We start from the raw sequence: 16,761 nt of genomic DNA on the forward strand, positions 1-16,761 counted from the left end.
TTCATTGCCTCTGCTGTAAAGATCAGAGAGCCTCGTTTTCCTGAACCAAAGTATTCATTATTCTACTTCGAGAGTTCCCAAGCAAAGAACAAGAGATGCTGAACCAAATCCCAAAAGAAAAAGAACGCAGTGCTGATGTACAACTGCAAGACACTATTCCAGGCTTAAAAATAGGATGGTGAGGACTTCATTTTTCTTAATGAGTTCCCATAAGCAGCATAATCCAGCTCTGTAAGTGTTACGTTTTGTCAGTATTACAAGGGAGGGGGCAGAAGGAAGGCTGCATGCCAGTATTCAGTATGTATTTGAAGCAATACATTGGAGCTACCACAGTTTATATATGAAGAAACAAACTAGGAAGTCCAGAGGAGGTCTACTAAGATGATCAGAGGGCTGGAGCACCTCTCCTATGAGAAAAGGTTGAGGGAACTGGGCTTGTTTAGCTTGGAAAAGGGAAGACTCCAGGAAGACCTCACTGTGGCCTTCCAGTACTTGATGGGAGTGTATAACCAGGAGGGGGGATGGCTGTTTACAAGGGTGGATAGTAATAGGACAAGGGGGAATGGTTTTAAACTGAGACAGGGGAGGGTTTAGGTTAAATATTAGGAGGAAGTGACACATTGGAACAGGTTGCCCAAGGAGGTTGTGATGCCCCATCCCTGGAGGCATTCAAGGCCAGGCTGGATGTGGCTCTGGGCAGCCTGGTCTGGTGGTTGGTGACCCTGCACATAGCAGGGGGGTTGAAACTAGATGATCACTGCGGCCCTTTTCAATCCAGGCCATTCTATGATTCTATGAAGTCTTAAAATGCAAGTTGCATGCACATTAAATATGTTAATCCACTATATCTCCAATTAGTGCTGACAACTGCCTCCATCAGCTACAATTTGTGAAGGTGTTGGCCACAACAGTTAAGCAATAGGAACAGTAACTCCCAAAAAATCCATGGTACCCTTCACAGCATTACATCATACCAGCAGACTGACCAAAAGCTTCTCCAGAATTCAGCTCTCTCAAGGCAGTGGACTTCTGCACCCATAAAACACTAAGAGGGAAAAAATCAGCCTTTTTTTCCCCTTTACTATGAGAGTGGTGAGGTGCTGGAACAGGCTGCCCAGAGAGGTTGTGGATGCCCCATCCCTGAAGGTGTTCAATACCTGGTTGAATGGGGCCCTGGGCAGCCTGGTCTAGTATTAAATGGGGAGGTTGGTGACCCTGCCTGTGGCAGGGGGGTTGGAGATTCATGAACCTTGAGGTCCCTTCCAACCCCAGCCATTCTGTGATTCTGTGAACAATACTGAAAGAAAAGAAAGCACATACATTTCTCAACGCCTTTCTCGTAGAAGGCAGCAGGCTCAGAAATTCCCAGTGCACAAACTCCTCCAGAACATGGATCTGAATGGAGGGCTGGCAACCTCACCATCTCATAGGCCTATGCGTCACTTTTGGAAGTCTGTTCTATTAATGTTGTCAATTACTCAATAAGATGAATTAACACAACTTTAACTTCAAGACAAAGCTGCCACGTTAACAGCTGCCATCCTGACGTTATAGGTATCCATTGCCTCAGCTACAAACATTTTTGTATTTTATTTTAGTTTTCAGAAGAGCCAGGATGCCAGAGATGGTCTTAATTTCCATAGTAACCAAGATTAAAAACAACCTTTGTTAACTACCTAATGACAGCCCCACAGAAACCGGTCACAGTCACAAACACTATAATTACATAGTATTTAGATAAGGCTGGCTTTTCTTTCATTAAGAAAAAAACCACTTATTCTTACCAGCAATTACGTTTGGTACATTTCTTTGGTAGATTAGATCACTCGTGGGAGTTACTACTTTTAATTCTTAGTTCTTTCCTTATTACAGTCATCTTTTAAGGATGTACAAGAAAGTGAATCTTTAGAAGTAGTAGCATGTTTTAAGAAGTTCTAGCATAACTTACAAGAGCTCTACACAGACATACTGCCATTTACTACAGAAAATTAAAACATGCATTTGACCATTTCTGAACACAGATCTCACACTGCCAACCTATCCATGCCAAACTGTGTAAAGTTTCAAGGCAATATTAATAGGTGAATGCAGCCTATGTTTCTGTTCTAGCAACCAGAGCAACAAAACTATGGAAGCAACTTTGAGAAAGCAGCATTAAAGGGCACTTATGTCACGGAGTTATAGGATTTTTAAAAGCTAAAGTGCAGTAAGAAAGAAAATGTTTGAGAGATTGAATAACTGCATGTGTTTTACATTGATTTGAGTTCGTCTTCTTTCTATACTCAAATATAATATGCACAGTGCATTTAAAGAGCTACCCCAATGCTCAATTTATAAAATGTACAGAACAATTATCTAAAATATTTTATTCACTTTTGCTTTATGTTCATGAAATATGAAGGATGGTTTAAGACTGTCTTGTTTGTAGGCTGGAGTAACCTTCTAAAAGGTACAAAAGCTTCCTTATACAGCTATTCAATTAAAGGGTATTAAGAGAGAAGGTTGCATGGCTTTCTTAAACACTTTTTTGTTAGTAAACCTTGCCACAGTATTTGGAAACATACTGAAATTGTACTGGAAATGCTCATAAGCCCCTCAAAGAATTCTTCAGAGGACACCTTTGGGCAAAACACTTCCATCCAAAGCTGCACACTATTAGAAATGCATGTTCTAAGTAGTTTAAGTATTTTGACAGTAAATTACACATACACTGAAGACTCTCAGCAAGCATATTATCAGTCAGACGAATGCAAAAGAGAAAACTACTGCTAGCCACAACTGTCTGCTACAACTTGTTAATATTTATTTTTCCTCTTCCGCAGATCACAGTTCTCTTCAGAAGCTGAAAATATCTTCATGCAAGTCATCATCATCCACTTACATGTTAATTTCCAACGAAATAAGACGACTGCTCAATTACACTGCTGTGCCTCAGCACAAAGAACACACATCCCAAGAGCCGAGGCAGTGCAACTTTACAGAAGAGGCTAACCCATGCTTTCAGGACATAAAGACAACTGAAATAATCCAGTTCTGGTGCAGCAGTATGACAGAGTGTGTCCTTCACTGCTGGCAGGATATACCTCGACAGGAATACACAGATTAAGATCCTGCATTACTGTTGTTTCTTCACAAACCACAGAAAACTCTTGAAATGTTCCCAGCTTTAAAGCATCGTTATCTTAAAATCATTTCAAAGTGAACACAGACATCAGACAGCATGTCTTTTATGATCCTTTTCCTCACTCTTAGTTATTAAGCAGCCAGCAGTGAGGAATCCCAAATGACAGGGCCTTTCAGCTCCTATCCCACCAGTAAGAAGCCGCGTTGCCAACAACTGCGTGCACTTGGCTCAAACACATAAAGGCTGACACAGTTTCACAAGATTGAAATCTCCTTCCCTGCTAAGAAAAGAAGAAAACCAAAACCATCATAAACATTTCACACCTTCTTTCCTCCCTCCTCTCTCTCCAATCAAATCCACGCTCGGGAACTCCTCTTTTACAAGCAATTACGGAATTGGAAAAAGCCCTAAAAACTTGGAAAGAAAGAACAGAACATGAAGGCACACGCACATCCTGCCCCATTCCCTGAGCATTTATGAGTAACTTGCCATTTCACCTAATTTAGGATATTAGGCCTACTAAGGAAACACTTGGCAGCGCAATACACCGATCCATTCTTAACATAATAACCTCATTCAATAGATTAAAGAGGTTCACTTATGCCTTGAATTCAAGCAGTATGGTAAATTATTTAAGAAGAACTTAAAATATGCAGTCATTAACTCACGATTGCTTTTATTTTCATTTGGTCTTATTTTGTACGAACGCAAGAAATGAAACTGTAAGAGCAGCAATCACTCCATTTCTCTCCAGCTGGTTCTGCTGTTGTGGGGTTTTATTTGGTTTTGGTTTTACTTATTACTACTACCAAATCCTTCCTTGCCAGATATCAGAGATGCTCAGAATTCATAAGAATCTGGAACTGCAAGTAACACAGGGGGATAATGTCAGTTACTCCCTTGCCAAGTCCCCATATACACACATTAAGGACCCCAAGCTGCTCTGCTTTCCATGAGGCAGGCATGACGAAGCCTCACAAGAACTGAGACCAGACCCAACTCCTCTACTTCTACCTTAACACAATGCCTAGAGCCTGCCACCTGACTTCATCGGAGAAAGAAGGCACAGCACCGTGTTATAAGACTGCTCCACATTCATGCATTCAAGTGGGAAATCATCTTTCAGGAAATCTACGGACATTAATTTTTTCACTAGGTTTATGCCCATTTGGCTGTAATACATGCCATACAAGTCATGCACAATTTTGACTCTGCCTGAAAAGTTTTTGTTCGATCTTCCTTGACAGAAAAAAAAGATTTCAAAACTGCAGTCAGAAGGGAAGTCAGAGCAATCACACAAACGATTGGGTTTTATCACAAAACTCTCCTACTAACAGGACTCAATGTTTAGAAGCATGTGTTTAAGTTAAGTTCCTAACACGGATTTTTTCTGTTTCTTACACATCAGTTATGGCTGCCAGTCATCATCCCTCTTCTATCTATACACAACTGTGACAGAGCCGGGTGAAGAGAAGGTCAGGGGAAGCTTAAAAGGCATTTAAGTTCTCTCTCATCTTGACAGGGATTTCAGTCCTCTGCAGTGCACGGGGAGTTCACAGTTGCTGGATGAACATTAGCAGGTTTTTCTATGCCATACATTTGTTTACAGCGATGTAAAGGAAAATGCCATTCATAAACCAAGCACAAAACTCACCACTGGGATTAAGAACTTCACATTTCATGGAATTAAAAAGAGCAGCTGAGCAAATTACACAAGCACTGAAATAACTTTACCTTCCTAGCTCATCTTTAAGAGCTGTGCTACAACAGCAATAAAAAAAAAACAACAAAAAGTTATTATTAAGGGCACGAAGACAGAGCACAGTTGAATGCGTATCCACATTTTCAGCTGCTTTAAGTGCTGTCCTTATTATTTAGCACTGTTGCTTAAGCAACTGATAGAGAAGTTCAAATCTCCATTGCACACGAAGAAACCTGAAAAGTTCTGAAAGGTTCCTGCTGGATATCCATGCTAATTAAAGCTACAACAATAGGCTTACAAACAGGAGGTTGGACAAGTCACACAAAAACTCGAGCAGTTTGCTTGGCCAAATGAGTTAGTGCACTAAACAGCACAAGAGAAAATACTCTACAAACAACCTCCAGCCAGTATCGAATGTGCACCTTACCTTCTTGCATGGTACTCCATGTATCAACTCTCCTCAACACCGTGCATCTCATGATAAACACTTCCAAACAACATTTTAAGACCACACACCAGGCTAAAGAAATCACTGAGCAATCATGTGAAATTACCAGCAACATTAAAACAACTCAGAGTAAAAACCGTTGAGTTAAGACTGGAGTAAGAAGAGATCAGGAGTCCCTTCTGAAATACAAGAAATGTAAAGAAGAACAAAGAAGTTGTTTGCTCAAAGAAAAACGGTAAATAAGTTTACTGTGAATTCTTCAGGCTACCTAACCAAGTGTTTTGCCATTTGCTTTGCAGGTACATTTTCATGGAATTGAACAATATTAGCACAAGTGCTGCATTTGAGCTGTGATGAGTCATCCTTAATGTCTGCACAGTATCAAAGTGGGAAATCCTCATTCAGCAGGTGCTAACAAGTCATTCCATCCAGAAGGTAACCAGCAACGACAGAATATCCAAAATATCACAGCATTTGCATGGAAAGGATCGTTACAATCCCTGCCTGTCAAACAGCAGTAACTACTCAATCTCTCCTTTAGCAAAGCCAGGCTTCAAAGGAAGATTGAGACCTTTGCATACAACTGCAACCACAAACCAAATCCTGCTTCAAACGCTGGTAATTCAGGGCAGGTGTTAAAAAGCTTGCACAAAACGAGCTGATAAAGGCTCCTACAACACAAAAGACAATAGCACGATTTCTATTTTCGTTGGTTAATTTCCTGATACAGGCCAAGAGTTAAATTTTGGTAAGACATCAAAACCAGAAGGATGAGGAGCCCAGCACGACACCGTATTTTACTCTGCACTTCCATCATTCCAATCAGAAGTCTATGAACGTTTTAGAATAGACTGAAATAAACAGTGGTATCTCCAGTCACTCAGGAGCACTTTCCACCTGACTTATAGGCTACGGTTTCTTACACAAGCACACTGAGAATAAAATAGTTCCTTATTTACAGTGATCATAACCATGAAATAACTGACTGACTGTACCCTGTGCTCAGTAAGCTGCCATTGCTTCACAGCACCCCCTTTGGTGGCCCACGTGCAAAAGAAGGCCCACTTTTTAAAAAGTTTCCAGTATTTGTTGAAATATAATGCTTACTTATTACACACACGGCACATTTTCTTCTCATATATTAATCAACAGAAGAGAAATAGCTCATAAAAATCAATGGGAACAAAAACACGCTGTTCAAATCCTGCTTATGTGCACAGAGCTGCATACACTAATCACACCAAGAATACACTTATTATTATACTGATATTTCCTTTCTTCTACAACGCTACACTTGCAGCACTTCTATTTACAATTGATCTATTTCCTACAACTCTCAGAGCTGTCTAATAGCTCATATTCTTTATTACTCTTTGTAAACCAAACAGCACTGTTACAGCTGTCATCTTAGCACAGGTGTGCTATCCATACATCTTCTTTCTTGCATTTAATCTAGGTGTATTTTAATGGTTACCCCCTTGTCTTCAAAACTTTGCTGGCTTACCAAGAATAAGACAGACATTGCTCTGCTATAGCATTATCCAGATCACAGTAACTTGCCAAGGTTGACACTACCAAGAGAGTGATGGATCTAATTTCTAGTTCAGCCTGTAGCTTAAGGAATGCACCTGAAAGTAAAAATTGCTTTTCAGTATTGAATTAAGAACCTTTTCTTTGCTTCCACATCCATAGCTATTAGTCTGCACCTACACCAACAATTTCCAGAGAGCAGACAAAACTACAGAGCTAACAAACATCTTCTGGAAATCACAGCACCTCAGCATTCCATTACTGCTTTTACAACCCCCTTTAACCTATCTGTCCTTCCTGTCTTTAAATACAACATAATACCAAGCTCGCAGAAAACGCACCTATGAAGAGGCACCTGAGAGAGGTCCATCCAAAAAGAGGTCACCACTTTTCTGCCTGCACTGAGTTCACCTTTCCAACCACACAAAGGCAAAGCAGTTGCTGTCATTACACACACAGAACAGTGCTAACTATCCCAAGCTGTGATTTGGGATAACCACAGCCCAAGTGTCACCAAACTCAGCTGATGAGGCAGCAGAGAGAGCAGCACTCTTCTGCTTGCAGCTGGCCAGCAGACGCCGCAGGCTTTACATCCCTCACTCTTCTTGCCTTCCAGCAGAGAACTGTCAAACTTAATTCTGCCAACGGTGGCTGTTTTATTTCCTCAGCTGAAATGAGAAGCTGAACTTGTCGGCACCACGTGGCAGCAACCACATTTGCTTTGCCAAATCACTCTTTTCACTCATGTGATTTGCCATTACTGAGGGCAACTATTTTTTCAAGCTCCAAAAATAACCAAGTTGAAAATATGAAGAGACTTTTTACGAAGTCGATATTCTGGAAATCAAGTTATGCCATTTTCAAATTGGTGGTAAGACTTCAAAGCAAGCTTTAACATCTGAGAAATGGAAGACAGTCATTAGGATGCACCCAGGAAACCCTCCACACATCCATGCTCTGCCACCACAAATCCTTAGCTGGAAAGTATCTTCTAAAAGGATCTTCCTCTCTTTTCCTTAAATACACAGAAGCAAAATTAACAGCAAATAATGAATTCCACATAAGCATCAAAACAACTTACAAAATAAAAAGGCATGCAAATTAATTACTGCATCAAAAATGACATTTAATTGCAGCTCCCAGTTTTACTGCAGCATGTTCACTTCGCTGCTAACATCTTCAACAAGTATTAAATTACACCTGTAAAAATCCAACCAACCCTCCTACTGTACACTCGTGTGCATGAAACTCCATCCCATCTCCTGTGAACCTGCTTTACAAGCTGCTGCTACTAGTTACTGCTACTAGAGTCTCACAACACTGTTCACAAGCCTTTCAATTCTTGCTTTCAGCTACAAGCTCCCAGACGTTGCTCCACTGTCAGAATACAAACTACACAGAAAAACATCCTCCAAGAATTTGTTTTGCTGTCTGTCCAGTGATAAAGAGATCTTCTGCTTAAAATTTCCCTTTAGAAAGGGAACTGTAGGAGAGGTTGACAGATAATAAAGGATACTTCAAATCTCTACACAATTTGACGTGTTTATCATCTTTCTCTCCTTCCCCTTTTGCTTTGCTCTGGGATGAAATGCATAAACAGGTGAAAACAACTTACATCAGATGAAAGACTGAAAGCAATTCTACAGAAAGCATCAAGGACAGGGAGACAGCTCTCTCATCTTTCATTCATAAAATCTGCTTTTGAGTAAAGGTACTCAGATGAAGTCATTTTAAACCTCATTTACAGCAGCCCATATAAGTGCTGTAAATATGCTTTAAAAAAAAAAAAAAATTTTTACTTTCCAGTTAAAGAATTGTGCAAATGAGGGTTTGCATGGATTTGCAAGTACATATAGCATCACTGAGCATTCTCTATAAAGATGCAAAATTAATCAGTTTTGCAACGCAGAATAAATACACAAAAGAATTTGCTGCAATACGAATGCATATGTTTCCATACTTAAAAAGATTTCAAAAGCAATGAAATTTGAACTAGATTTCTTTGGTTTTAAGATGAAATACTGATCTCAAATTACCACGTCTAAAATTGAAAAGAGATAATAACTGAATAAATTCAGGTAACTGCAGCAAATTTAAGGGAGGAACCATGTGAGAATCATGCATTAAAAGGAGCTCATACCAGGATTCGAGCTAAAAAGCAAAAAAGACAGTTAATACCCAAAAAAAGGGCTGGCATTTTTACAGACTGAAATAATAGAACAGCTACACCAATATATGGCCATGATGGCATACCTGACAGGCTGAGGAAACACAGGGTGGAATTCATTTTTTAAATACAGACACCAACTCTTATTTGTATCCTCTTTCATAAATGAAGTTTGCAAATTAATTTTCCATAGGACGCTCTGCCAAGTAGTTCATTTTTAATATCTCTTCAAGTCACAGCGGTGAGGAGGAAAAAAAAAAAACCCTGATCCGTACAGGGAAAATAAAGGTTACTGTTTTTCAAAGCAGACAGGCTCCACAGTGCCTATAATTAAAAGGACACATCTTGATAACAGGCACAAAAAGAGCTGCAAACGGTATTCTAAAATCAAACGGGGCTAAAGACTTAAAAGATACTGGTCTTTAAATGCAATTACACACAGGTTTAAGGAAAGCTGGGAGTTAATCTAAACAAGGTATTACATGGGTCAGATGTTTCTTCAAAGGCACACTACATGGAATTTTACAGCTTCTTCACTGGCCCAATTATGTCATCACTTGCTTTTTTCTCCCAGATCTTCCCTTGCGAGGCTCAGAATCACTTGGGATGTATTGATAAAATCTTAAATGATATAAATATGTGCATGCATGTGTGTGCAAGAGAGACATTTTATATGCACGCACCTGCATATATATTTACAATACGTCTTCTTAAATGCTCACATACTTCCAACAATTTTACATAATTGCGTACAGTTTTACAACACACTACCCCTTTATCTCCTGTAAAAGAGAAGGAATAATCTAACTAATCAGCACAAAATTCCCAGGAGAGCTCTAGTTAGAGACGTTCACTGGCCAGAGATACAAGTGAGGAGCCAGGGAGCAGCAGCAAACCCTGCACTGCCTTCAGGGAGGGACAAGCTCTGAGCTCCACAGCTAAAGAAACGCCACTGTCGAGACAACACGATCCCCTGTCCAGAGACACTTTGGCAGTAGAAACAGAAGCAAATCTCACAATGTTTTTAATTTTACAGGCAGATATACAGAGAGAAACATCACTGCCTGTTATCCAAGCCAACTGACCGCTGCTGCCACGCAGAATAATTATTTTTGGTCTCCATCTGATAGCCATATCCTGCTCCATGTAAAGCATCTAAATGATTTTCCAACTGCAGCTAAACAAAAGTACAGTCTACCTGGAGATGACAGATAGAAACAAAGACACAACGTGTATAGGAGAAGAAAGGATGTGATCTTTAGCTGGCCAAATAACAGAGGAAGGAGGTATTTCTGGCTATTGTTACCCAGAGGGATTTAAACAGGCTGGGAAAAACTGCCCATCGTGACGAACAGCCAACATATGCTCTTAAAATCAGGGTACAGTCACGTGCTAGACGTGATTTTCCAAAACACTGAGTATCAATGAGCTTAAAATTCTTACTTAGCTGGCATCCCCTGAAAGCTCAGGGTTTGGGTTTTGGCTTTTTTTTGTTTTTGTTTTTTCCATTGGTTGATATTAATTAAAAAAAAAAAAAAAAAAACAGGACCAGCAAAGAGAAGGATCAGTGTCCGAGTTTAGAAAGGTCAGAGGAAAGAAAAGCAAATAAAAAGTTCCTGAGAAAATTGACTGCTAACAGCACAATGGTGACACTGTGAGCTGCAATACCTCCATCTGTCTTCCACCACCTTCATGTAAGTATTGACTAAAAAATATAATCAAAATGAAGCAGTGTTGGAACTTGTCTTCCAGCACTCCTCAAAGACAAGCTGCTACTCATTAGAACTCTCTGGCATCTCAGGAAGACGTGATGAAAGCCACTAAGACAGTCAACACCTCATGATCAACATAATCAGAGACTGCTGATAGAGTTAATATTTTCAATATTAAGAACCCAGCCTCTCCCAGAAACCTGTTTATTAATACTTTTAAAAATAGAGTTTGGCCACTGCTATTTCTTCTGATTTAAGCTACGGCACCAAGAAAATATTTAAACATTACCTCGCCTCCCATCACCATAGCAGTTCTTTCTCACCTTGAATGCATTGGGTTCTTTGTTTTGTCTCCTTCCTCAAGTCTCAGTTTTTTTTTGTTTGTTTGTTTGTTCTTCCTTTCAGTATTCCTTTCTGTCCTCTCCCCCATCTTCAAGGCAGGCTATTTATTTTAAAGTTACCTCCTTCTCCCATTAGCACAGTTTCTTCTTAAACAAGGTTTTTGGAAAACCACCACAGCCTTCCTGTCCACTTGTAAGCACTATCACAAGAGGCCCCCAAGAGAGTAAGGAATTTCCAGACATAATTAATATTAAACAATCACACTGCAGATCTGCTGCTAAGATCACTTGATCCTGCAGACTCGAGGGCCTTTCACAACTGACACGGCTCCTTCGCACACACTGTGAAAGAAAAGAGAATATTCACAAGCACATACCAGTAGGACCAACCAGCCCTCATTTATCAGAGAAGCGGAGGTGGGGGAAGGCGCACAGTTTGTCACTGACTTCACAGGCTCACCGCCCTTTGCAGGCCTGAGCTGCTCCCACAATGCATTAATGCTTTGAAGCAAAACCACCAAGACCAAAACTGCCCCAAGTTCAACTGGAAGAGCCACAACAGCATTGCTGACCTTCCTTCTCCCACCATACTCACTCTCCTACAGCACCTCTTGGCTGTCAAAGAGAAGGCACACCACAGCTTCGCAACAAGTTCAACCTGAGTGAAGGCAATACTTAAAAAAGACAAGCTGGGGCAGAATGAAGTCCAGGTTTGGGAAAAAAAAAAAAAGAAAGAAAGAAATCTACCTGAGAATAAATATTAATTATTTCATTATGATAAATAATCTAAACTACAATCACCACCAGCATACCCACGTTCCATGGTGTTCTTTTGTCTTCCTCTATACAATGGGAATATACACACTGTCACAGATTGTTAAACACAATTTACCCACGCAGTAGTTTCAGAACATAATCAATACAACCCACCCCCTCATGAGAAATACAAGCATTTTCACAGGATACCTGCAAACGCAGGGACCTGACAAACACCATTTCTAGTTAGACAAAATCATTGCACCGCTCCATCTCACAGAACAGCTGTAAGGAGAGCTGCAAGTTAGTGCACATCCAACTGTGCATCACTGAAATAAAGTTACAGGTGGCCTTACCTCTCATCTTCCCCATCTACGAGGGGCGTCGCCAGGGGCAGCACCTTCAGTGGGAAGAGGGAGGCCGAGGCTGGCACGTTACTGCTACTGCCATCACCGATGGCCGACGCTCCAACGCCGCTCTCCCCGCTGGCAGCTTGAGGTAAACCAACGAGGGAAGGTTCTGTAGGGCGCCTGCCATCTTCCATTTGGCTTACAACTGGCTGGCCTAGTGATTGTGCTGGGAACTGGGTAGAGCTCAGCGGTATCTGCTGCGGCACGCTGGGTGCCACCGGCATACCTATACTTGTTGATACCAAAGGAGGCTGACTAACGCTCTGAGCCAGATTCCCATTCTGCACAGCTGAAGCTTGGGCTATGCTCTGTGGCTGTCCCAAACCTATAGAAGCAGAAGGTATGCCAGGGGGCACAGCCGAACCAGCTTGACTCGGTGCAGGAACAGTACTAGCAGAAGGTATGGGGCTAACTGCAGGCAGCTGCTGGCCAGTCATTCCTTGCACCACTGACTCCACCGCTTGTGCCTGCGGCTGTACAGGTAACAAAGTGTTTTGCTGAGCAATAACCATTTGCTGAGGAAGGCCTGAAGCGCTAGCCTGTAATCCCTGCTGCATTATTCCTGTCTGCACAGGCTGCACCACTTGCGAAGATGGAGGAGCAGCGGTTGATGGCATAACTGGAGGTGGAATTTGGCTTGCAGCAGGTGCTGGTTGCACCACAGTGGCCACGTTTGCTTGCTGCCCAACGCTCAGCATCTGCCCACTGGTACCCACACCTGGTATCGCTGCCGGGGCGTGCGCAGCAGGCTGAGCCGGGGCAGTGGCTGGGTGCGCTGGGACTGCAGGCTGCATGCTCGGGACCTGGGCAACAGGAACCGGTGGCCCTGCCCCTACTCCTGCAGGACTGGGCTGCATAGCAGGTGCCGGGGGCTGAAGGATCTGCTGATGCTGAATATACTCTGGCACGGCCCCTGTAACAGTGTTTTGGTTCACCGACTTAACGTGACCTGTGGCCATCTGTGTAGGAACCGCTTGCTGCTGCTGCTGCTGCTGTCCGTACTGCAACTGTTGCTGTTGTACAACTGGCAGAGTCTGCACAGGCTGCGCCGGCTGAGAATAAGGTAACTGCTGTTGAGCCATACTTTGAATGGCAGGTTGCTGGTGGCCCAGAGCTGGGGATACACCTAGTAGATTAACTGGGGCTGGCTGAACCCCAGTAACAGTGGTTAGACTGGCCTGTGCAGGAGGTTGGACCCCTGGCTTCTGCTGCGGATAGTTTATCTCTTGAGAATGCAGCTGGACTTGTGCAAGCTGTGATTGGGAAACACTCTGTGGTATACTAGATGCTGGAATTGCTGGAGGAGCAGCGCTGCTAAAATCCATCTGCTGAGGACCCACACCTTGAAAGGCTTGCTGCTGTACCACAGTAGGTGCTCCCATTTCTCCACTTCCCACACTTTCTGTATAGTGACTCAGTGTGCTTACATTGCTGCTAACAGAACTCCCACTGGTGCTCTCCCTTTCAGAAGTCGCTTCAAGCGGGTTTTGTTTTATCGTCTCTACTGCTTTGTTTACTGCTACTCCTTCCGAAGCTGCAACAGTGTTTTCTTTATCATAGAACTCAGTGCATGTCCATCTACCTTTTTTGAAAGGTTCAGAACTAGAATCTAATTTTACAACTCTAAACCTTGAAGTGCCAGATGCGGGCTGCTGCTGGCTGGATCCCGCGGCCACTCCTGCACTCGGATTAGTAACATTGTTAACGACACTAGAGGAAGCACTCGTACCATTGCCAACACCACTCAAGATATTCACATTAACATTGCCACTAGTTCCAGACAAAGCATTTACATTACCAGTACTTGTGATGTTGCTTAAATTCATAGTACCAAGCACACTGCTTGCCACACTAGAACTACCTCCGCCCATATTATTCAAGGTACTAGTTCCAGTAGCAGAACTTACACCTAGACTGCCAGGAGTACTCGTAGTGCGGATATTAGACACGACAGATGCAGGGGGACCGGTGGATGATGCAGCAGAACCTGGTGCAGCTGATATAACATTGTCAGAGCTTCCAGTTGTCGATAGCTTTCTAAACGATGGGCTGGGTGGTGGTCCTCCAGAAACTGGGGCGCTGCCCACCCCAGGATGCGATGGGTGATGGTGTCCATGATGGTGGTGGTGAAGATGATGGTGGTGATGGACGTGATGGGGGTGAACGCTTCCGTTGATCACAACGCTCTGCTGCGGATGATGAGGCAGAGAAGGGTGCTGCTGAGGAAGATGAGGCTGGTTTGGAGAAACGGCCCCGGGAGTCTCTGCCTCTTGGAAGTTATTTAAAGTCTCTTCAGAAGAGCTTCTCTCAGGTTCACCCAAGTCAGTGGCCCTGGATAAAGAAACATCCAAGATTTCTGAAGAAGACAGGTCTTCCGTGTGAGACTCATCCAGGTCATCGTAGCTTTCCGTATCTTCAGCTATGCTGTTATTAGAGCTCATACTGGCAGATATTTGAGCGGGGGTCACGCTGGTAATCTGGAAGCCACTTTTCTTTTTCATCTGAGCTCCGGTCTGCGCGAGAGGCTGCGGCTGGAGCTGAGACTGCGAGAGGAGGTTCAGGCTTTGTGGAGGAGGGGGTGTCGGCTGCGGGCCCGCCGATGAGGATGCTGCAGGAGATGGAGGCGGCGGCTGGACCAGCAGGGGCGGCTGGTAATCCTCGGCGGAGAGGGCAGCGCTCCCAACGCCGGTACCTGGTGCAGTGGGAGCAGTAACGCAGCTGCTGCCGCTGCTACTGCTGCTGCCCCTTCTAGGAAACATTGCCGGGTGCGCCATCTTCCTAGCACTAATGTCTGCGGCTGAGTCAGGCTGGTGCATTGTATCGGGCGTATTTTAAGAGCGATCCCCCGGCATGGAGAGAGACAGACACGCACACAGTTAGCGGGGCGCGGAGCCACGCAGCACCCCGGCACCGCCGCCACCCCCCTCCTCCGAGACAGGGAGGGGGCGAGGAGCTTTCCTCCGCCGCCTCTGAATGTCACACTTCCAATCCTCCGCCATTCACTTTCTTTCTCCCTCTCCTCCACCCCCCCCCCCCCCCCCCCCCCGCCGCCCCCCACCCCCTTTTCGCTCCCCCCTCCTCACCTCCCCACCCCCCGCCGGCGCCTCTCCGCGGGGTGGGCTGAAGCCGGAGGAAATGCCCGCGTTAGCCCGGGGCCGAGCCTCTGCCCTCCCCGAGCCGGCAACCGGCAGAACCGCCCTCCCCGCGCCGGGCCGCCGCCTCAGCGGAGCGAGAACAGCCGGCGGGCCTCGGGGCAGCGCGGCCGGAGCGCGGCGGAGATACGTACGGGACTGGCGCACAGCGGGGCGGCAGCGGCGGGCTGAGCCGGGCAGGGACATCCCCGTCAGTGGCAGCCATGGAGCTGAATCATTTTGGGTAGGAGAGAGACGGAGCGAGGAGGAAAGAAAAGCGACAGCAGCCCGACGAGAGAGTCCATGAAAAGGAGGAGGGAGGGGGAGCCGGGCGGGCAGCCGCTCTCCTCCCTGTGTCTGGCTGTCTCTGGAGGCGGCTCCGCTCCGCACGCTCTTCCTTCCCCCTCCGCCTCCTCCCCTTTATAACAGGCGGCACCACTCTTCCTCCGCAACGCCCGGCCTGCCCTTGCCTTCCTTTCTTCTTTCCCTCGGGCTCTCGCGGCTCCCCGGCCGCCGCGGGTCTCTCCCCGCCCGGCCCCGTCTCCTCACGGAGCGCTGAGGAGGAGGAGGAGGGCGCTGCGCGGGGCTGCGGGGGGGAGGGGAAAGCTCGCCAAAGGGGAGGGCAGGCGAGAGACAACGTAAGATGGCGGCGGCCGCGCATGCGCGCCCCGCTGGCAGACATAAAGCCCGTCTGGCTCGGGCTGACGGAAATAGGCTCGGCTCGCGTGGCGGAAATTGCCGAGCGGCGCCGAGCCCCGTGCGGGAGGAGGAGGAAGGGCGGGGGTGTCCCCGCGTGGCGGCGCTCCTGAGTGGGGAGGGGGCGTGAGGTGGACGAGGGGGCGCGCGCCGTGGAAATGGCGGGCGGGCGCTTCACGCCCCAGGTGCTTCTCCGTCCCGCAGCATGACTCTGCCTCACATGACGCGCCCGCCCCCCCCCCCCCCCCTCTCCGCCGCAGATTTATTCAAGTTATTCATCACCTTCGTCTTCCTCCCCTCCCTCGGTCCAGAATATTCCTCCATCCTCCTCCCTCCCGTGCATGGGGAAGCTGGAGCCGCCTCGCTCGGGGCCGCGCTCCCTTTGTGCCGCCGCGCATCCCCCTGGCGGAGCGTCCCCCGCCCCCCGAAATGGCTGCCGTGGGGACGGCGTCTCGGTGCCCCCGGGGGTGGTGAGGTGAGCCTGGTGCCGGGCGCAGGCAGCTGGAGGCTGGTACTCTGGGTGAAATTGCGCCTGTGGCTTTGTAGAATCGATCATAGAATTACTAAGGTTGGAAAAGACTGCCAAGATCATCCGGTCCAACTATCAGCCCATCCCCACCCTGACCATGACCATCAGTGCCACATCCACATGGTTCTTGAGCTCAGCTCCAGGGATAATGAGTCCACCACCTCCCTGGGCAGCCTGTTCCAATGCCTCACCACTCTGAGAAAAAGAAAATCTGG

General features: G+C 45.6%; 1 protein-coding gene across 5 annotated transcripts in view; it reads right to left on the minus strand.

Annotated features, from left to right (window-relative positions):
• The window catches only part of TSC22D1 (TSC22 domain family member 1), an 80,677-nt gene extending 64,699 nt beyond the window's left edge, over positions 1-15,978 (minus strand). For 2 of the 5 annotated variants that reach the window (XR_014880989.1, XR_014880988.1), the window contains exons 1-2: positions 15,477-15,978; positions 12,137-14,997 (exon numbers count right to left, since the gene is read on the minus strand). Coding sequence is in view for 2 of the 5 variants with exons in the window: in XM_085215821.1 (XP_085071947.1) it covers positions 12,137-15,006 (2,870 nt within the window). In the remaining 3 variants the exon portion in view is untranslated. Of the gene's footprint in view, positions 1-12,136; positions 15,007-15,476 lie in introns of those variants that run through there. The other 3 variants (XR_014880990.1, XM_085215822.1, XM_085215821.1) reach the window with 3 other exon arrangements.
• Between the last annotated feature and the right edge of the window lie 783 nt (positions 15,979-16,761).

The sequence above is a fragment of the Meleagris gallopavo genome, chromosome 1 (genome assembly GCF_905368555.1).
Source record: "Meleagris gallopavo chromosome 1, MGAL_WU_HG_1.1, whole genome shotgun sequence".
Taxonomy (NCBI): Eukaryota; Metazoa; Chordata; class Aves; order Galliformes; family Phasianidae; genus Meleagris; species Meleagris gallopavo.